Source organism: Pelodiscus sinensis, chromosome 10 (assembly GCF_052426305.1).
Source record: "Pelodiscus sinensis isolate ZL-2025 chromosome 10, ASM5242630v1, whole genome shotgun sequence".
Classification (NCBI taxonomy): domain Eukaryota; kingdom Metazoa; phylum Chordata; order Testudines; family Trionychidae; genus Pelodiscus; species Pelodiscus sinensis.
The window spans coordinates 24,529,085-24,550,511 of NC_143061.1; the positions used below are offsets into that span (position 1 = coordinate 24,529,085).

The 21,427-nt window shown below is 43.3% G+C and overlaps 2 protein-coding genes across 4 annotated transcripts in view; one reads left to right on the forward strand and one right to left on the reverse strand.

The window, feature by feature from the left end:
* GFM1 (G elongation factor mitochondrial 1) overlaps positions 1–21,427 on the reverse strand; it is a 70,376-nt gene that overhangs the window by 13,147 nt on the left and 35,802 nt on the right. The gene's annotated exons all lie outside the window — the stretch shown is intronic.
* Positions 832–21,422, forward strand: LXN (latexin). 3 transcript variants are annotated; one of them, XM_006123450.5, is made up of 6 exons: positions 832–1,097; positions 4,745–4,807; positions 5,518–5,695; positions 6,083–6,207; positions 15,515–15,577; positions 21,101–21,422. In XM_006123450.5, the coding sequence occupies exons 1-6, from the start codon at positions 969–971 to the stop codon at positions 21,197–21,199; spliced, it is 657 nt and encodes a 218-aa protein (XP_006123512.1). In that variant the 5' UTR covers positions 832–968; the 3' UTR covers positions 21,200–21,422. The 3 variants fall into 3 exon arrangements, with proteins under 3 accessions (XP_006123512.1, XP_006123513.1, XP_006123511.1); XM_006123449.5 differs by having other exon boundaries at positions 835–1,097; positions 6,083–6,219; XM_006123451.5 differs by lacking the exon at positions 15,515–15,577 and having other exon boundaries at positions 6,083–6,219.

Sequence of the window (21,427 nt, forward strand, 5' to 3'; positions counted from 1 at the left end):
ATTAATCACTGAAACAGCCGCCAATTATATTCAAGGAGTCACATGATGAATAGCATGATTCACTACTCTAAAGGAATAAAAGGCAGGAGAGTACTTTATAGGTCACTACAGTCCAAACACTCCCAAATAGTCTATACTAAAAACATAACATAGCTTACAGATGCTATTATGGAATATCAGCAAGGAAATCAGAATTCTTGCAGCCTCAAATTCATTTTCTTTTGCTGTCTAGCCTCCTCTTTAAGTCAAGATCCTCAAATGTGAAATCACATTTGTGGATGCAAAAACTGAAATGTCAAAACATATCTAAAGTGTTCAGATACCTAAAGAAAATCTTGACAGAAAGTCAGGGATCTAATTGTCATGCAAATGTCCCGTGTAACAGAGAATGAAAAAATATAGACAACACTTTTGCTAAAAAGAAATGCAGTTTTTTCATACAGCATTAGCTGCTTAAGCGTGGATGATCAAGACAGTCCCCTATACCAACAGGACAGACAAACTGGACAGGACAGTCTTTTAGGGGGCAGAATAAGCTCCAGAAGTGAATATGCCTAATCACATGTATTAACAAAGAATGCAACAGCAAAAACTGGATTTATAAAATATGGACAAAAGCAGAAGCTGAGACACAGCTGATTACAGACCTGTTATTAGCACGGTTCATTTTAGGGGCAGTATTTGGAAAGGATTCCACACACAATGTTCAACCTCCCGCATTAGATCGTCCCAGATACCGCCGCTCATCATTCCTCCTTCGCAAAAGCGAAAGTAAAACACAGCTGCCCCGCTAGGTGCCGAACAGGTGTCCCGCAGTAGCCAGATGTGTAGCCGCGTCACTGCGCACGAAGGCTCTGCCCACACTCCGCCGAGCCTGCTGCTTCCTGCTTCCGTGGGAGCGGCAGCTGAAGGGATCGTACGTTCCCCGACCCTTCCCGCTTGTGCCAGCGACTAAAGCGCCCTGCTCCATGGAAATCCCCCCGTCCCACTACCCAGCTACGAGAGCAGCCGCGGTAGCACGGAACTACATCAACTACCAGCATGGCGGCCCCAATAAAGTCTTTATGTTGCAGGAGGTGACCAAAGCCAGCAGGGAGGTGAGTGTGTGCAGAGGGGAAATTATTGTCAAGAGCGACCCATGAACAAGAACGAGCCCCAGGGCGGCTAGTCTGGCTCTAGAAAACTGGACGCAGCCCAGCGCATTCGGGGCACGCTCGGCGCAGAGTCGCTAGTTTCCGTGTTGGCTATGGTGTAAAGGAAATGATTGCTCCAGGGCCCCTCCCTACTCCTCTCCTCCATGCAAGGGCAGGGAGAGCTCCCGTTTCCTACCCTGGGAAGTGTCTCATAGCAGCGACTCACTCATGTTCCCTGGCAGAAGGGTAGCAGAAATTAAGTAGTAGTGTAATTCCACCCAGCCAAAACTTCGGCCCGCTGTGCTACAGAAAGCCATAGTTTGCTTTAGCTTTGTGTCTCAGAACATTAAAATGTATCTTTACATAAAATGGACTTAATCATCTAATGTTAAAATATTGTTCCCACACAGGACAAAGTTTTAACCCAGGAAGATTTAGGCTAGATTATGATTCTGTTATGGTGTAAAAAGAAGTGTTCAGACAAGTGAAACTAGTGTTACCCAAACTCCTGATTTTATCAGGGATATTGCTATATTTGGGGTTGTGCCTAAAACTCCAGTTCCTGAAGTCATGCAGTTTTCTACATTCGTTTTTTAAAGAAGTAACCCTCACAGTTACAAAGAAAAGCCTGGAACCAGAAGCTGCCGCCACCACCACCACAAATAAAAATACCAGAGTCATCATTTAAAAGCTCATATATTTAAGTAGGACTTGACTCATGAAAATACTGTCATGACTGAAAGTAAGTCATGTCAGTGCTGAAAATAAGCCAAGCTCATGTCCAGTTTGGACCACAGACAACAAAGACAAGCCTGAAGAATGAAGGAGATTTGGCTTCAAGTTCTCATTTCTGGACAAGTTTGAGATACCAGAGACACTCAGCATTTAGTTTTCTAGCTCATAATTATGCTTTGACTTTCTTCAATATAACAGCCAGTTAAGAAAAAACTTCACAGTGCATTACTAAAACAATCCAAATCAAAACATGACTCCTACATAAGATGCCAAGCATTTTGAGTAAAATTTGTATCTTTGGGATTTAGTCAATACTACTCCAACTGATTGTAATGAGAAATGCTTGGATAATCTTCTGCACACATTTACAAAAAATTATCCACATTATGCTTTGAATTAAAAAAAAATTATCCAAGCTGTTACTTTGGTGTGAAAATACTAAGAGGGTGGCGTGAGTATTCCCGATAATAAAAAGAATGACAAGTTCTGCTTATAAATAGCTCCCAGAATTTGTGATTAGGTCTTCGTGTTTTAAAATGAAGTGCTAAAAAAAAAAAAAAACACACCACACAGAAGATTTGAGAATGTCTCTACAGTTTCTGTAAAATATCAGAAACCAAACACAGTTTCACATTAAAAGAGAAACAGAAGAGGCTCTGGACACATGCAGGCTTAAATTTTACAAAAACTTACACATATGCTTGACTATTCCTGTGTGTAACATTACTTATCTATGTGTCTCTCTTCAGGATCAATACCTAAAAGTCTATACACTCAATGTATGTGTGTGTGTGTAATATGCCTTCATTAGAACTTCACTGTTTTCAATGACTATGGGTACTCTACACAGCAGGGCTAAAGCTGAAATAAGTTATGCAACTTGAGCTACATCAACACTGCAGAGTTTTTGCGCAAAAATTCACAGAGCATCCACACTACAAGCGCATTTTTGTGCAAGTACAGTAGATCGTCTGAAGACAGGGCTTTTTGCACAAGTTATTCCTTTTTCTACTCTACGAGGAATAAGCCTTTTTGCGCAAGAGTTCTTGTGCAAAAAGGCATGTGTGGATGAACAACGGGTTTCTGTGAACGGCCATCAGAGCTTTCTTGCAGAAGAATGTTCATGGCAGTTTGGAAACTCTTTTGGGCAAAAGCACATGGCAGTGTGGATGCGCTCTTGTGTGATCTTGAGCTGATCCTGGGCTCCACTTGGAGCTGCCCGCTTAGAAACGCCATGGGGAACAAGGGGCCAACAGGGTCTACCTCACTGGCCCCATGTTCCCTGCAACACTTTCACCTTTGAAGTGTAGCAACAGCCCCTAGGCTCCACATGGTGCTGCCGCTTTGAAGTACCCTCTCTTCGTCCCCTCTGACAGAGGCAGCAAGGTGGGGGAAAGCAACTAGTTGTTCACATCCCTAACCCCCATTTGATAAATAAGCTGAATTGTCTACTGGACCGTGCACCTGTCTGGGAGCCAGGAGTTCCCAAATTCTAATACTGTTTCTTACTTGATAATGGTGTTGTCTTGGAGAAATGACTTGGACACTGAAACAATTCTCCACAAGAGTGTAGTAAAGATCACTCACTGTTTGTGCATTTTGAAACTGGACCACAATATAAATGGAAAGTATTAATAAATCTGTGTCACTAATTTAAGCTTTATCTTTATTGTTCTTACAGATAAGAGTTGGGGCAGATCTGCTCAAATATCCCATGCTCTAATATGTCTTAAGTGACCTTGCACCTACTAGTGGCACAAGTCTAAATAATAAACAACTTGTGCTCATTTTCTTTTTTTGTAGTTCTGAAGTATAGAGACAAAGCTGTTTTTTCATCTTCACTATTCTTTCCTCTGACTTCTTTTAATATCACATCGAACCAGCAGAGAAAGCATAAGTAACCTGGTGGTGGTAACTTTTTGCAAAGACTATTCTCTAGTTCAACACCTCCTCTATTATATAGTCTGTTGTGCTGAAGTACTTGGCTACAATGTGATTAAAAAGGGGTTTAGTCTTGCCTTGCAGCTATGAATCAACTATGTTCCAACCTGAGCAGCCATTTTGCTATTGCCCAAGCAGTTAGCACAGTTCAGGAACACAGCTAAATCCACCTACAATGCTAGTATGAAACGTTAAATAGTTGGGAAAGGACTACTGTGTAGTAACTGTGACCCTAACACTGCAGCTTCTTCAGTACTGGTGAGACTTAAGGCTCTGTCTGTATCAGTATTACCACCTTTACACCAACAACCTCATTTAACCATGCTTGGCTGGAAATATACTGTCATCATGGTTACTATCAGAACAGCTGGGGCTCTCTCAGCACAGAGCTGTCCTTGATTTGAGACGGTTTCAGAACACAACAAACAGCTTAGTCTTGGAGCTAAGACTATAATATTATGTACCGTTTTCATTTTACAGCTCAAATACTCTTAAGACCACATACAGTTCTTAATTCCTGGAGAGTGAAAGGCACCTGATGCACAGGGCCCAAACAACACTTATTATTTGTAATACTGTAGTACTTAAGAGCCATAAGAATGGGATTTACATGGCAGACTGGCCCCTGCATGTTCCTTCTGCACTGGATGTATTTTACATGACTGGACTTTAATTAAACAGGACAATGACAAACTAACCAGATGTGACATGAGGAACATTAGTGCTATGTATTAAATGATTATCACTACCTTTAAGTCTGGCCACATATACTCAAGAAACAAATCAATAGTTGAATTTGTACCATACAGAGTGGCAGTGTGTATTGTTTGGGTTATTCCTGTGAAATATGATAATCTCTATCTTGCACAGAAATGAGGATTAAAGATTGATCAGCTTAACTTAAATATATATATATATATATTTCCTCCCTTTAGGACATTTCTGGTGTTGGACATAAATACCACCTTAAATTTGCAATAGAAGACTTCCTTCACAAGGTCAGTTCTATTTTATTTACTTGGATTGTGGACGCTCTAGGGAAAGATCCATTTTTAAATTATGTGTAGTCAGCACCCAGTATAATGGGTCCCTGCTTGCTCTCTGTTCAGTAAATAATCATTTGAAAGTGATCTGGTTGTAAAACTGGAGCACGATACAAATTTCAGAGCTTCCTTCATTACTAATCAGGCCACAGGACTAGATTTAACCAAAATAAGAAACAGCCAGTTTCTGCACCAACAAAGCCCTAAAAAATAACTTTTTGCTGCATGCCACCATGCTATGGCACTTTGTTCAAAGATGCAACTAGTATATTAAAAACAAAGATGTCTTGGTATCATCTACTGTGAGTCAGATGATGTCTTCAATTTGCAGACTTCATTTGAATACATTTCTATAGCTAAACAACAGAAGCAGAATACTGTCAAATTTATATCAAAATGATATAAAAGGGAAAACACCATCATTAAATATATAGCTTTGATAAGTTCTATATAAACTACATAAATCTGTTCATATATTTAAGAGTAATTAACATTTTGACCCTGCTTATATCTTAATGAAATAGTCTGTATATCCTCACACATTAGACTTGCAGAGAAAATTGCTACTACTAAAAATAGTAAAACAGATACCTTGTGGGGTTTCTACATACTGTCTATTTTATTTTATTAAAATTGATAAAATCCATTAACTATTTCGGTAACAGGACAATATCATTAACTGCACTGCTCAAATTCTTTATTATCTGGGCAACCAACACGCTGCACCACAAGTCCATTTTACAGTGGAAGGAGAACTTGGGAAGAACACAGATGAAGCAGATAACAAATTTTACAATAGACTCAAGAGCCTTCAAGAACCATTGGTTGCACAAAATATTCCAGGTATGAAAAGTTCACCTCTCTCATCCAAACTTTAGTGTTAAGCCCAGCAGCAGCAAACAGTCATTAGTTTTGAATATTCAGAGTTTGACTCACCATTTTTTAAATTGCTCTTGCCCTGAATACTTGCAAGGCTAGTTGCTTTGCTTTAAAAATATATAGTTCATCACTGTTGTCGGTATTACAATAGCTATTAGAGGCCCCAACTTATATCAGGCCCTCATTGTTTAAATTGTGTACCTAAATATTGGAATAGACAATCCCTGCCCCAAATAATTTACCAACTAAATAGAAAAACCAAAGAGAAGAAGGAGAAACAGACCTTTCCCAAGGTCACACAATTTGTCAGATTTTCACACATTTAATACCAATTTTTACTTTGTTTCTCAGACAATCATGGCAACATGTTACCAGAAATGGAGCCCATCAGACATCTAGCCCTGGTTGCCTGTGGTTATATAATATGGCAGAATTCAACTGAGAACACATTGTACAATTTGATTCAAATCAGAAAGGTCAGGCAGGTGGTAAGTAATATACTAATCAATGCACTGGGATGATGATGATGATAATTTGGAATACATTCAGAGAAGCTACCATGTAAAACTATTCCATTGTTAAAACTATAGACTTCCAGAGGATAAGTAGAAACATATACATCTGTGAATCTCATTGAGATTTGGACAATATCAAGAATGGGTTCTCTGCCCACCATTTACAAAACTGCATCAGGAATGTCTAAAGGGTACGAGTTAGCAGTCTGAAATATGTATGTGCTGACTGACCTATTCCTTATCCTCTCCACCTTAGTTCTACCGATATTTCCCAAAAGGATTTGGATTTATATATCAATACCTTAAAAAAAAAAATTCAGGACAAACATACGAGGACTGCTTGCGCGCTCTAAGTATTTATGCCAGAGTCATCACGGTATTAGTACAAGCTGTTTCTGGAATTTAATATTTAGCGTCCCCGTTTCTGAATTCATACAATTGCATGTTTTATAGACCATGTTACTAGAGCACTCAATGTATGCAATTAGATATCACTCCCAAAGAGTGCATCAATAACAGAGCAAACCTGCCCACTCCTAATTCCCACCACAAAACCCTTACCTAGTAGGGAAGTTAACAAATACCTGTTTACATGATTAACCGATAAGCCTAGGCTTATCAGTTAATCCTAATGGTTACATACACACATACCCCTTATTGCCTCTGTCTGAGGGGCAGCAGTGGAGGAAGTGGCAGGTGGGAGTCAGCTTTCAAGCCAGCTCCTATTAACTAGTTATGTCAAATGACATTTTCCCTGCAGAAAACTGCACTACTTTGCAGCACATATCAACCTACACCTGTAATTCCTACTCCTCCTGAGAAAAGCATATCCTAGGATTGAGTCAAAGCAGAGATAATTAAAAGAATTTATTTTTAAATCATTCCTATTAATTTCTTGGTGTGTTGCACTTTTAACCAAGTAAATGTTTTTTCTACTTTAGAAAACAATGCTCCAACTTGATAACTGGAGTGTTCTCCTAAATCTTCTCTTCATTAATTTTGCTCCATTTCTCATACAGTTCCTTGGTAACAACAATACTGCAAGTTATAACTCTTGACAGTTTATCTGTGGCTTAATCACTTCATTTGATTAGGGTTTCTTATTATTTTTCTTCCCTTCATTTACATTCTCTGTAAGTCCAGTTTACAGTATTTTTACATCCTCACAATTAAGGATGTTAAATTGCAGTTAACTGACTAGTCGAGTAGTTGATGGAATTTCCATAGACTACTCAACTAGTCAATAGGCACTTCCGGATTCCTCCTTTGAAATGTACAAGAGCTCCCACTGGGGAAAGCAAAACCCCCAGTACAGCCCTGGGCCAGCAGGAAGTCCTGCCGACTCCGGGCTGCTAGCGGGTGCCTGCTTTGAAACGTACAAGAGTCCCCATGCTCTTCTGCATTTGAAAGCCTAGACCTTGGAGTCAGCCGGGGGGGGGGGGGGGGGGGGGGTCCTCCATGCATGCTGTTTCACTTTTAATTTAACTAGATGGTCTCAGGAGGAAGCAGAACCACAGAACAGGGATAGGAAGAAATAAGTGAACATTAAAACCCAGTGGTGCCCCAAATTTTCAGATACCCTATGCAGATGTATATTCTGAGTATGGGTAAGAACAGCCCAGGCCTCAGCAGAGCAGGCAAGAAGCACAGGTAGCAGTGAGCAGCACAAGTGCTGGCTGGAGCTATTCCAGAGGATCAGGGGGTGGTCATGCAGCCAGCAGCTGCAGAAAAGCAATATTTTGAATGGGAAACTTCCATTTCTTTCCAGCTGCCAGCTGCATAGCTCTCCCCCTGCTTCTCCAGAGTTTTCTGGCCTGTGCTCATGCTTCTTGCTGCCTCTTGGTGACAGGGACTAGGTGCAGCTTGCAGCAGGGAGGTGGAAAGGAGTCAATTGGGCGATGGGACTGGCCGCAGGAACCAGCAAAGAGCCTGCAAGGTGGGGGTTGGAGGCCAGGGGATGCCCAGCAGTTCCCTTTAGAACTTCCACCTACTTCCTCATCATCCTCTAAATTAAACCTACCTTTATTCAAGCATCAGCATTCAAGGTTAAATAAACTATTTCTGCTATTTTTCATTATATTACAAAAGAACGCAGCCCACTGATAATTTGGGGACATCCTGCATAAGTTTTCTTAGGAAAACCATAGATGGCGTTCAGGAATGTGGAAATCTATTGACTCCCTATTTCTATTGTCTGCATACTGGGAAGAAATATGGATTTTTTTTCTTTTGCAATTACAGTGGAACAAGAATAACTCTTAAAAGGACACATCAACTTAAAACAATCTTACTGGAATATAATTTAGGAATCATGCTGTTGCATGGTCCTTAGTTGTTAAGACTACACTTTCAAAACCCAGTTATGGACATTCATCTAAGGTTGTGCGCACAAAAAACCCAGCATCAGAAACTCTCTTTGGGAATGAAAATTTTTTAGAAAAATGGAAGGAAAACATGGTCACAGAATGGGGAGCATCTGGTGTTTGTATTACTCTTGGAACAGAACTGGTTCATTGGTCTTTCTCCCTCTGATGACTGATTTTGAGCAGGAGTGGATTATGTGTGAACTGTGGATTTTAACCTATCTGTAACAAATACATTTTAGAACAGGGAAAAGCCAACATCATATAACACTTAAATTAGAATAAATTTCAGATCTGTGTTCTTTCATATTGAGCTAAGGTAAATTATTGGTAAAAGAAATGATCAAGTTTTGCCTTATCCTTAGTTTTTAGTCTGTTTTTGTGCATTCTGCCGTCCACATCCATCTCGTGTAACACATTACCATAGTGAGTCTTCCTACAGATCCTTGCATGTCTCACCATATCCACATAATTTAGTTTACTAGTTATTTTCCTTGTTAGCACAACTTACAAAATTGATCTTAAAACCAGCAGGATATGTACTCCTACCTCACAAAGGTATTTTTGAAAAGTCACATTATATTCACTGTTATTGGGCACAAAAATGTATCTGCACAAGAGTAATAAAGAGACCAGGGACATATAGTCCCCTTCTTTCAAGCAGAAGAGCCTTACTGAGCATATATGGAATGCCAAAACCAAAGTATTTCCTTCTTCCTTTAAAACCTGCAGAAATGCATGTGCTGTGGGGACTGGAGGCAGATGACAGGCCATAGGAGCTTCAATGAGAGTTCCCTCTCACAGATCCCTTGAACTGGGAGGCGGCACTCCCTGATTCTTCTAACCTCTTCACGCAAGGGAACAATTTATGCAAGAGGATACAATTTCTCTGACTTCCAACACCTTTCAGAGATAAGATCTGGCCTTAAAACTAGGGATGTGAAAGGTTAACATCACTCCAGCCCTTCAGGGCCCAACATGGACAGGGGCAGCTATGGCCAGGCTACAGCAGCCCTTGCCTGCGGTGGGGGGAGGGGAAATGGGGAAGAGAGGGCCTCTCTAGCCTGTCCCTTGCTCCTCATCCCTTTAATCATTTAACCAGTCAAACATCACATTTTAGGCAGTTAACCACCACATTTGGCCGGTTAACCAATTAAACAGGATTTTATGCCCTTATTTAAAACATTTACATAGTATGGACAGAGTGATCAACTGCCCCCAATTGACTGGAGAATGGGACATGCAAACATTTGCTACACTTGAAACAAGATGTATCGTAACACAAGAAGTAAAACAAGGGTTATAGCTACAGTGCAGCCTTTTTCCACAAAAGCTTATGCAAATGAAGCACAAAGTGGAATATCGCCATGCTCCATTTGCATAATTAATTAGCAGCCACTTTTGCGCAAGAGCCGTTTTTCCTCATTCTTCTTGCATAAAAGCGTCTGCTAATTAATTATGCAAATGAAGCGTGGCGATATTCCATGCCACTCTTCATTTGCATAAGCTTTACCAGAAGAAGGCTACAGTATAGCGGTAGCCAAGATGTATAGCAACGTTGTAGCATTTAATTTCAGAAAGGAAAACTATGCAAAAATGAGGAGGTTAGTTAAACAGAAATTAAAAGGGACAGTGACAAAAGAAAAAAAAAAACCTTGCAAGCTGCATGGAAACTTTCCAGACACCATAATAGAGGCCCAACTTAAATGTATACCCCAAATTAAAAAACATAGTAAGAGAACAAAAAAGGAGCCACCGTGGCTTAATAACCAAGTAAAAGGAGAGATAAAAAGGCATTGTTTGAAAAGTGGAAGTTAAATTCTAATGAAGAAAATAGAAAGGAAGACAAACTGTCAAATTAAGTGTAAAAATATGAGAAAACCAAAAAGGAGTTTGAAGAACAGCTAGCCAAAAAAAAATTAAAAAGTAATAGCAAAATGTTTTAAGTCTATTAGAAGAAGGAAGCCTGCTAAAGAACCAGCGGGGCCCCTGGATGATCAAGATGCCAAAGGAGCACTCAAATACAATAAAGTCATTGCGGACAAACTAAATAAATTCTTTGCTTCAGTCTTCATGGTTGAGGATATTGGGGAGATCCCCAAACTTCAGCCATTATTTTTAAGTAACAAATCTGAGGAATTGTCCTCAATTGAGGTGTCATTAGAGGAGGTTTTGAAACAAATTAATAAACTTAACAGTAACAAGTCATCGGGACCAGATATCATTCACCCAAGAGTTCTGAAAGAACTCAAATGTGAAATTGCGGAAGTATTAACTGTGGTTTGCAACCTATCCTTTAAATAGGCTTCTGCACCTAATAACTGGAAGATAGCTAATGTGATGCCAATATTTTAAAAGGTCTCTAGAGGTGATTCTGGCAATTGCAGACCAGCAAGTCTAATGTCAGTACTGGGCAAATTAGCTGACACTATAGTAAAGAATAGAATAGTTCATCTGTCAGACACATAGATGAACAGAATTTGTTGGGGAAAAGTTAACATGGATTCTGTAACGGGAAATCATGCCTTACTAAACTACTAGAGTTTTTTGAGGGATTCAACAAACATGTGGACAAGGGGGATCCAATAGATGCATTGTACTAAGATTTCCAGAAAGCCTTTGACAAGGTCTCTCACCAAAGGCTCTTAAATAAAGTAAGTTGTCATGGGATAAAAGGGAAGGGCATTTCATGGATTGATAACTGGTTAAAAGAAAGGAAACAAAGGGTAGGAATAAATGGTCAGTTTTCAGAATGGAGAGAAGTAACTAGTGGTATCCCCCAAGGCTCTGTCCTGGGACTAATCCTATTCAACCTGTTTATAAATGATCTGGGGAAAGGGGTAAACAGTGAAGTGGCAAAATTTGCAGATATTGCTAAACTGTTCAAAATAGTTAAGACCAAAGCAGACTATGAAGAGCTTAAAAAATCATCTCACAAAACTAAGTGATTCGGAAACAAAATGGCAAATTAAATTTAATGTTGGTAAATTTAAAGGAAGGCACATTGGAAAAAATAATCCCAACTATACATACAATATGATGGGGACTAATTTAGCTACAACTACTCAGGAGAGATCTTGGAGTCATTGTGAATAGGTCTCTGAAAACTTCCATTCAATGTGCAGTGACAGTCGAAACAAACCATGGTACCTCGAATACAGGATACCGATGTGGTCGCCTCATCTCAAAAAAAGATACATCGGCATTGAAAAAGGGTTAAAAAAAGGGCAACAAAAACAATTAGAGGTTTGGAACATGCACCATATGAAGAGAGATGAAAAAGACTGGGACTTTTCAGCTTAAAAAAGAGAAGACGGGGGGAGGAACATGATAGAGGTCTATAAAATCATGACTGGTGTGGAAAAAGTGAATAAGGAAAAATTATTTACTTGTTCCCATAAGAACTAAGGGGCACCAAATTAATAGGTAGCAGGTTTAAAATAAACAAAAGGAAGTTTTTCTTCTCACAGCGCATGGTTGGCCTGTGGAACTCCTTGCCAGTGGAGGCTGTGAAGACCAGGACCTTAACAAGGTTCAAGAAAGAACTAGATCAATTCATAGAAGTTAGGTCCATCCATGGCTATTAGCCAGGATGGGTCGGAATGGTGTCCCTAGCCTCTGTCAGGGTATGTCTACACTACAAAGTAAATTCAAACTAACAGACGTTAGTTTGAATTAACTTTGATAGGCGCTACACATACAAACCGCTAGTTCGAACTTAATTCGAACTAGAGGAGCGCTTAATTCAAGCTAGGTAAACCTCATTCTACGAGGACTAACGCCTAGTTCGAATTAAGGGCTGTGTGGCCACTTAATTCGAACTAGTGGGAGACTAGCCCTCCCCAGCTTTCCCTGGTGGCCACTCTGGGCACCACCAGGGAAACTCTTCTGCCCCCCTCCCGGCCCCGGAGCCCTTAAAGAGGCATGGGCTGGCTACGGTGCCCGTGCCAGGTGCAAGCCTGCCAACACCCAGCCAGCAGACCCTGCCCAGGTCCACAAGAGGCAGGCGCCCACCTGGTCTAGTGCGGAGATCGTGGACCTCATCCACGACGTCCGCACTAGGCACAGGAAAGTGGCCGTCTAGGGCAGGATAGCTGCCAGCCTGGCCACCCAGGAGCAGGTTTGCATGAAAATCAAGGTGGTCCAGTGAGACCCCCGACCCTGAGCCCTGAGCTTAGAATGGCCGTACTGGGTCAGACCAAAGGTCCATCTAGCCCAGTAGCCTGTCTGCCGACAGTGGCCAACACTAGGGACCCTGGAGGGGATGGACCGAAACAATGACCAAGCCATTTGTCTCGTGCCATCCATCTCCAGCCTTCCACAAACAGAGGCCAGGGACACCATTTCTACCCCCTGGCTAATACCACTCCATGGACCCAACCTCCATGACTTTATCTCACTTCTCTTTAAACTCTGTTATAGTTCTAGCCTTCACAGCCTACCACAGCAAGGAGTTCCACAGGTTGATTATTTGCTTTGTGAAGAAGAACTTTCTTTTATTAGTTTGAAGCCTGCTACCCATTCATTTCATTTGGTGTCCTCTAGTCCTTCTATTATGGGAACTAATGAAGAACTTTTCTTTATGCACCCTCTCCACACCACTCATGCTTTTATAGACCTCTATCATATCCCCCCTCAGTCTCCTCTTTTCTAAGCTGAAAAGTCCCAGTCTCTTTAGCCTCTCTTCATATGGGACCTGTTCCAAACCCCTGATCATTTTAGTTGCTCTCCCCTCTCCCACCTGCTCTCTTCCCCTCTCCCACCTCCTTTTCCCAGTCTCCCCGAGTTTTGTTCAATGAAGAGAGTTTCTATTTTTGAACACACGTGTCCTTTATTTTTGTACATCAGGAAGGGGGGCTAGGGAGGGGTAAGTGGAAGGAGGTGAGGGAGGAATGGGGTACGAGCCCCCGATGGGGAAGACTGGGGTGGCTCTGCGGGCTCCTCTGGGTGGAAGCTCTCATGCAGCCCCCTGATTGACACCCCCCCCCCCCCCCCCCGGATGGCAGCCTGCGGCAAGTGCAGCCGGGCTGATGGCTGAGTGCTGTGATGTGCCGAGTGTGGGCACTCAGGGCACTCCAAGCCAGGACTGCTTTGCAAGCGGGGCACCCTGAGAACTGTCTGTCCGGGGTGGGAGTCGGGACCCTTTATGCACAGCCCTCGGCTAGCCTGAGACAGTAGCTCCACGCTCTAAGTCCTAATCTGATGCCCTGCCGGCACTGCTTCCAGCCATCCTTAACCTCGGTTCAGGGTCCACTCAATGTGGACATGCTAGTTCGAATTAGCAAAATGCTAATTCGAACTAGTTTTTAGGTCTAGATGCACTAATTCAAATTAGCTTAGTTCGAGTTAACTAATTCCAATTAAGTTAGTTTGAATTAGTGCTGTAGTATAGACATACCCTCAGAGGCCAGGAATGGGTGATGGAAGAGGGATTACTTGAAGACTCCCTATTCTGTTCACTCCCTCTGGGGCATCTGAGATTGGCCACTGTCAGAAGACAGGATACTGGGATAGATGGATCTTTGGTCTGACCCAGTATGGCTGTTCTTATGTAATATTATTTAGTACCAAGAGAAAGAAAAACTAACTTCTATGGGATTTCATCTGGCATAGTGTTCTCACACCCTAGATAGTTTTTCTTTATTGCCACTCATAATACTAACTTCTATGGGATTCCATCTGGCATAGTGTTCTCACACCCTAGATAGTATTATGAGTGGCAATACCAATGGTTGGAGGACTAACTGATCCAACTGAATGCTGCCTCTAGCTTTCCAAAGATTTGTTTTCTCTAAAATATGGAAAAGCTTCTGCTGTTTATCATTCCAAAGTAACTCTGGGTTTTTTAAAATTATTAGTTGCTCTACTCAGCTTCTTTGCCCAAATTATTCAGTCTCAAAAATCTGCACACACAGACAAAGCAAAGCATCTCTATAGTAACATAAGAAAATGGAAAATGAGTCAACACCAAAAACTTAAGTTGTTTTGGAAAATAAACTCAGTATTTCTCTTGAAACACAAGATTGCATTAGTCATATCTGACACTGTAAACAAAGCTGTTTGAGCAATCAGTGTGGAGTTAAACTTTGTGTTCAGCCTCGCAGATGCTATTCTGTGGTTAAATGAATGCAGAATACTAGGAATGTTAAGGACGAGTTGACTATCCGATAAGCAAATGCTTATCAGACAGTCGACTAGTCGCTTCCCCACCCCCTTGCTGCCTCTATCAGAGGCAACAAGCGGGGAGAAGAAAAGGGGCATACTTCAAAGTGGCAACACCATGTGAAGCATGGAATCAGCTGGGGACTCCCCAACTGATCCCAGGCTCCGTGCACCCTGCCACTTCGAAACGCTGCCATGGCATTTCAAAGGGGCAGTGCAACTTGGAGCCTGGGGTCAGCTGGGGACTGACCCTGGGCTCCATGCGGCGCTGCCGCTTTGAAATGCTGTGGGGAGCCCAGTGTCAGGCATTTCAAAGGGGCAGCACCATTTGGAACCCGGGCTCTATGCGGCATTGCCGTTTTGAAACACTGCAGCAGTGTTTCAAAGGGGCAGTGCCGAGTGGAGCCCGGGATCAGCTGGGGACTCCCCAGCTGACCCCAGGCTTCATGCAGCACTGCTGCCACTTTGAAATGCCACAGCAGTGTTTCAAAGAGGCAGTGCCACCCTACTGACTAATCAAATAGTCGATGCAAAAAGACATTGACTATTTTGATTAGTCAATTACACAATACGGAACATCCTTATGGCATACAGCAAAACTAAGTTTTATCTGTTTTATTCATTACTCTTACAATATTTTGAATATTGTATTGCTGCCAATTATAACCGAATTACTGTTTTTATTAATGAAAAGATAACAAACCTCAGTCCTTATTGTCTTTTGTCTTTTATGTTGGTTCCAGAAAAGAAACGATGATTACTTAGAATTTGACTACACCATCCTACTTCATGATATTGTGTCGCAGGTAAAAGTTTTATAGTAAAGCAAAAGGGGAAATTAGATTCCCACCTGTCATGATCATGAGGGTTAGTCCGCAGCCTGGGGACTAAGAGGTTAACTACACCTAGCCAGGTAGAGTGGCCAATAGGAACGTAGGTAGGAATTTCAAACTGGGACAAAGGAATTTTTGTTTTTTCCCTCCTTTGTTCTGGGCAGTTCTCTACAGCTATTGAGGGGGACAGACACGATGTCTTCCTCCAAGTAAAGACTTTTTCTTCACTTTTTGTAGGTAGGGTAAAGTTTAGATAAATCCGTTAGGTTTCATTGTTTTATGGTTTGGGTATGGGATCTGCTGTCTGTGTCCTTTTTTAAAAGATGTTTTGGCTTTTCTTTGTAATTAAGTTCTAGGCTCATGGAGTTTCTCCATGAGTACAGGCAGTCCCCAGGTTACGTACAAGATAGGGACTGTAGGTTTGTTCTTAAGTTGAATCTGTATGTAAGTCGGAACTGGCGTCCAGATTCAGCCGCTGCTGAAACTGACCGCCAGTTCTGACTTACATACAGATTCAACTTAAGAACCCCAAGCTCCCCAAGTCAGCTGCTGCTGAAACTGATCAGCGGCTGATTCCAGGAAGCCTGGGGCAGAGCAACTCTGCCTCGGGCTTCCTGTAGTCAGCGCTGGTCAGTTTCAGCAGCGGCTGACTTGGGGACGCCTGGGGCAGAGCAGCTGGGGTGCTGCTGGGTTGCTCCAGTAGCACCGCTCCTCGCTCCTTGGCGCTACTGGACCAACCCAGCAGCACCCCAGCTGCTCTGCCCCAGGCGTCCTGATTCAGCCACTGCTGAAACTGACCAGCAGCAGCTGAATCAGGACCTGGGGCAGAGCAGCTGGGGTGCTGCCGGGTTGGTCCAGTAGTGCCCAGAGCGGCGCTGCAGGACCAATCGGCAGCGCCCCAGCTGCTCTGCCCCAGGGTCCACAACAAAAGCCTGGTCTGCTGGGGGGGAGGGGAGGCACACTAGCTGCGCCCCCTCCCCCCAGCAGACCAGGGACACGGGGAGCAGAGCCGCAGCGGCAGCGGGGTGCCGCGCCTCTGAGGCTTTGCTCTGGCAAGGTCTCAGAAGCCCGGGAACCTGCCGCTGCTGCGGCTTCGCTCCCAGTGCCCCTGGTCTGCTGGAGACGGTCTCCAGCAGACCAGGGGCACCGGGAGCAGCTTACGAACGGGGCTCTCTCGCCCCGGAGCTCGCAGGCAGCAATCCGCCACCTCGACCTCCGGGGCGAGAAAGCCCCGTTCGTAAGTGCGGATCCGACATAAGTCGGATCCGCATAAGTCGGGGACTGCCTGTATATTATTTGTTACTTTTCCATCTAGTTATTATGCTTGCAACAGGAATATTGTGGTGATAATAAAAGTTTTCTCTTTTCTTTTTATTAACCTGGTATTGGTTAATGGTGATGTCCTGCTTTTTACTTTAGGGGTGAGATTTTCCCAAATGGTGTCTCCCCTGGTTTCTTTATTAATTTGGGAGGTGGCAGCAGAATTTTTATTCCCAAAATCTAGGTTTTTAAGATTTTGGGGGGAAGTTTTATACCAAAGCCTGGTAGATAAGGTTTTGGGGTAACTGCTGGCCCCCACTTCTGCATTTATCGTGCCAGAGTGGTGAAGGAGCCATGACACCACCTATGATTTGTCTTTCTAGAACCCTACAAGTAAGACTGACAGTAACATTTTCCCTCTTTGCCCTAATGCTTTGACCAGTAGATTAGCTGCATGACAGGTGAGACCATCCCTTCCCCCTGGCATTCTCCAGAGTTCTCTACCTCTCTGTATGCAGGCAGCAAACCAAGTGTCTGAGTTTATGGCAGGGCATCAGGGATCTTAAATTCTTTAGTTATAATTCTGACTACAAAAACTGCAGTGGAAAAGGGTGACATCCTGGGTTTTACCAGTGATGTGAAGGAGGTCCTTCGCAGCTGCTCTGAGATCTCTTCATCAAGGGGAAATTATTGCTGGGTGAACCTGTTCCCCTTTCTGACCATAGGTAAAGATGACAAAAATAGGTGCTAAAAACATCCTGTTCTACTTAACTGCACTCCAGTGGGAGTCATAAGGTCCAAAATGCTCATGTATTGGAGCAAGTTTGACACAGAAGATGGCCAGAGATGGGGGAGGGGCTGTGTGTTCTATAGTCAGGATCAAGAAAGCAATGTACGCAACCATCATGATGGCAAGGTCCACAATGAACTGTTCGATTGGTCCATGGAGTTCCCCTCCACACTGAGCATTACATTGTCGACAGCACCCTAAGTTCCCAAAATGACACCATCATACTACACTGTACTATGTGCCAGGTATATCTTTTTTACAGAGAAAATAATTTGCATTTGATGTAGGGAAAAATTTTTAGACTCAAAGCTTTATATCAGGGGTTGGCAACCTTTTCAAACCAAAGAGCCTAACTGCATTAAAATTCAGAACAAGTGATCGATAAAGAGCCAGTATTAAGAATGCCCATTTGCATGACTGAAAATATACAATGTCATATTATTGATAATTGACATGATGAATAATAATAGCATAAAGGACTTTATTTAATGGGACTTCTACTGCTGGGCATGCAGTTTGTGGATATGGGGGTGCAGGAGACATGGCAGGGTAATAAGGGTGGGAAACAGAGTATGTGGAGGGGCCCTGGGGCCAGATCACCTTACCTGGCCAGGGCTGGGCTGCTGCACCCAGGCAGCAATGGCTGGACAAGGGGCCGGGCCAGGATTGCCGTAGCCAGATTATGGCCTTCCCTCATACCCATGCTGTAGCAGGAGGAAGTCTGCCACCAGACACTGCTGTGGCCAGATGGGGGCTGGAGCGCACAGCCTGCCCCAGGATCAGTGCCAGGGACAGCACGCTATGGCTAGATGTTGGACACAAAAGGTTTCAACATTGTCTTTATTTATGTCAGGAGTGGGGAACCTTTTTTTAAGTCAGGGGCTCAAGAATGCAGGGGAGTTATCAGGAAGGTGAAAGCGCAATTGGAATTGCAGCTAGCCAGGGATGTGAAGGATAACAAGAAAGGTTTCTACAGGCATGTTAGCAATAAAAGGGTGATCAGAGGGTGTGGGGCCCTTACTGGATGAGAGAGGTAACCTAGTGACAGATGATGTGGGAAAAGCTGAAGTATTCAATGCTTTCTTTGCCTCTGTCTTCACGGACAAGGTCCGCTATCAGACAAATGCACTAAGCAATTCAGTATGGGAAGAAGGTGGACAGCCCTTGGTAGGGAAAGAACAAGTTGGGAACTATTTAGGAAAGCTAGATATACACAAATCCATGGGCCCAGATTTAATGCATCCGAGGGTACTGAGGGAGTTGGCAAATGTCATTGCGAAGCCTTTGGCCATTATCTTTGAAAACTTGTGGAGATTGGGAGAGATCCCGGATGATTGGAAAAAGGCAAATGTAGTGCTCACCTTTAAAAAAGGGAAGAAGAACAATCCAGGGAACTACAGACCAGTCAGCCTTATCTCAGTCCCCGGAAAAATCATGGAGGGGATCCTCAATGAATCCATTTTGAAGCACTTGGAAGAGGGGAAAGTGATCAGGAATAGTCAACATGGATTCACAAAGGGAAAGTCATGCCTGACTAATCTGATTAGCTTCTATGAGGTAACTGGTTCTGTGGATATGGGAAAGTCAGTGGATGTGATATACCTTGACATTAGCAAAGCTTTTGATATGGTCTCCCACAATATTCTTGCCAGCAAGTTAAGGGAATATGGATTGGATAAATGGACTGTAAGATGGATAGAAAACTGGCTAGATTGTCAGGCCCAATGGGTAGTGATCAACGGCTCGATGTCAGGCTGGCTGGTTGGTTTCTAGCGGAGTGCCCCAAGGATCTGTTCTAGAACCAGTTTTGTTCACCATTTTTATTAATGACCTGGGCGAGGGGACGGATTGCACCCTCAGCAAGTTCGCAGATGACACTAAGCTAGGGGGAAGAGGTAGCTATGCTGGAGGGCAGGGATAGGGTCCAGAGTGACCTGGACAGATTAGAGGATTGGGCCACAAGAAATCTGATGAGGTTCAACAAGTACAAATGTAGAGTCCTGCACTTGGGATGGAGAAAGGCTGTTCACAGTAGTTACGGATGGCTAAGCGAGGAACAATGGTCTCAAGTTAAAGTGAGAGAGCTCTAGGTTGGATATTAGGAAAAACTATTTCACTAGGAGGGTGTTGAAGCACTGGAATGGGTTACCTAGGGAGATGGTGGAATTTCCATCCATAGAGGTTTTTAAGTCTCGGCTTGACAAAGCCCTGGCTGGGTTGATTTAGTTGTGATTGGTCCTGCCTTGGGCAGGTGGCTGGACTTGATGACCTCCGGAGGTCTCTTCCAGCTCTATGATTCTATGACCCACCAAAAAAAATCAGTCAGGGACCACAGAAGTGAGACACAAAAAAAAAACCCTCCTCCCCCCCCTCCCCCACAAAAAACCCTCAAGTGAACCACGCAGTGCACCATGAGGGTAGAGTATTTGGTCAAGGAGACAAGTATCAGAGGGGTAGCCGTGTTAGTCTGGATCTGCAAAAGTGACAAGGAGTCCTGCACCTTATAGACTAACAGATGTATTGGAGCACAAGCTTTTGTGGGTCTTTGCCCACGAAAGCTTATGCTCCAATACATCTGCTAGTCTATAAGGTGCTACAGGACTCCTTGTCGCTTTGTCAAGGAGAAGCGCTCAGGAGCAAGCTGGGGGTAGAAGGAGGGAGTGTGGAGTCTGGGCATGAAGGGAAGGGGAAGCACTTACTTGCATTCCCACCCCGTTCAGCTCGCAGCACCGCATTCCAGGCATGGCCTCCAGCTGCCCTCACTGACCGGAGTCTGGCCAATGGGAGCAGTGGGGAAAGTCTCCAGGAAGCACATCTGTGCACTGTTGTTCCCCAAGCTGGGTGAGAGGGGAGGGAACCAGCAGCATGCGGAGCCACTGCTTGCTCTGCTTCTTCTCCGCAAGCTGGACCCGATGGCAAGGCTCGTGGCTCTCTCACCCACCCTCCCCAGACACGGAAGCCAGCACTAGTGCTCCAATTTTGTGGGGGGCTGCAAGGATGGAGCACCAGCCCAGGGCGGGAGGAAGGAGGAGAGGGATGAGCTCGAGCTGCAAAAGAGCCATATTTGACTCTCTACTAAGCCATATTTGGCTCAGGAGCCATAGGCTGCTGACCCCTGCTTTAGATACTGTAATTCAGTGTAAAATCATCCACAAACATCAAGAGATTCCTCACCCATTCCAAATACCACCATTTAGACACCCAATGTATCTTCCATAAGAGTTGAGTTTCATCAACACCACATACCATACCTTAGCCATCTGCAGGAAGGGACAGTCCTGAAAGGAATTAGTTCACTAACTGCAGTACAAAGCACAGTTTTTGTTTCTTTTACAATTCTGCACTTGTTTTTGTTTCGTGAACAGCAATTAGGTATTCTAGTTCAATATTGTTCTAAGAAAATTTCCAGTTTTCTCCAGTACATTATGCATCTTTTTTATCCACAGGAAATTATTCCTTGGCAAATGCAAGTTCTTTGGCATCCACAGCATGGAGTTAAAGTAATAAAGAACAGCTGTCAGCCAAAACATGCAGAGCAGAACTAGCAGCATATTCAATATGGCAATAATAGAAGCTATGATGATGGGGAAGTCATGTCAGCAGACAGCTAACACAGAGATGAACAATATCCTCGCTCAGTGAAACCCTCTTCCTTCCATGTGTATTTTACTTCATGTCCAAATAAATCAAAAGGAATATTATGTATTTCTTCTCTATAATGTAAATGGTGTGATGAAGACATAATAAAATGTCAACATGCTAGGCTAATTTGG

Coding starts and splice junctions, on each gene's coding strand:
- LXN (XM_006123449.5), top strand. CDS start 969: ATGGAAATCCCCCCGTCCCACTACCCAGCTACGAGAGCAGCCGCGGTA. Junction 4,808..5,517: donor TAGAAGACTTCCTTCACAAG/GTCAGTTCTATT, acceptor TTTCGGTAACAG/GACAATATCATTAACTGCAC. Junction 5,696..6,082: donor GGTTGCACAAAATATTCCAG/GTATGAAAAGTT, acceptor TTTGTTTCTCAG/ACAATCATGGCAACATGTTA.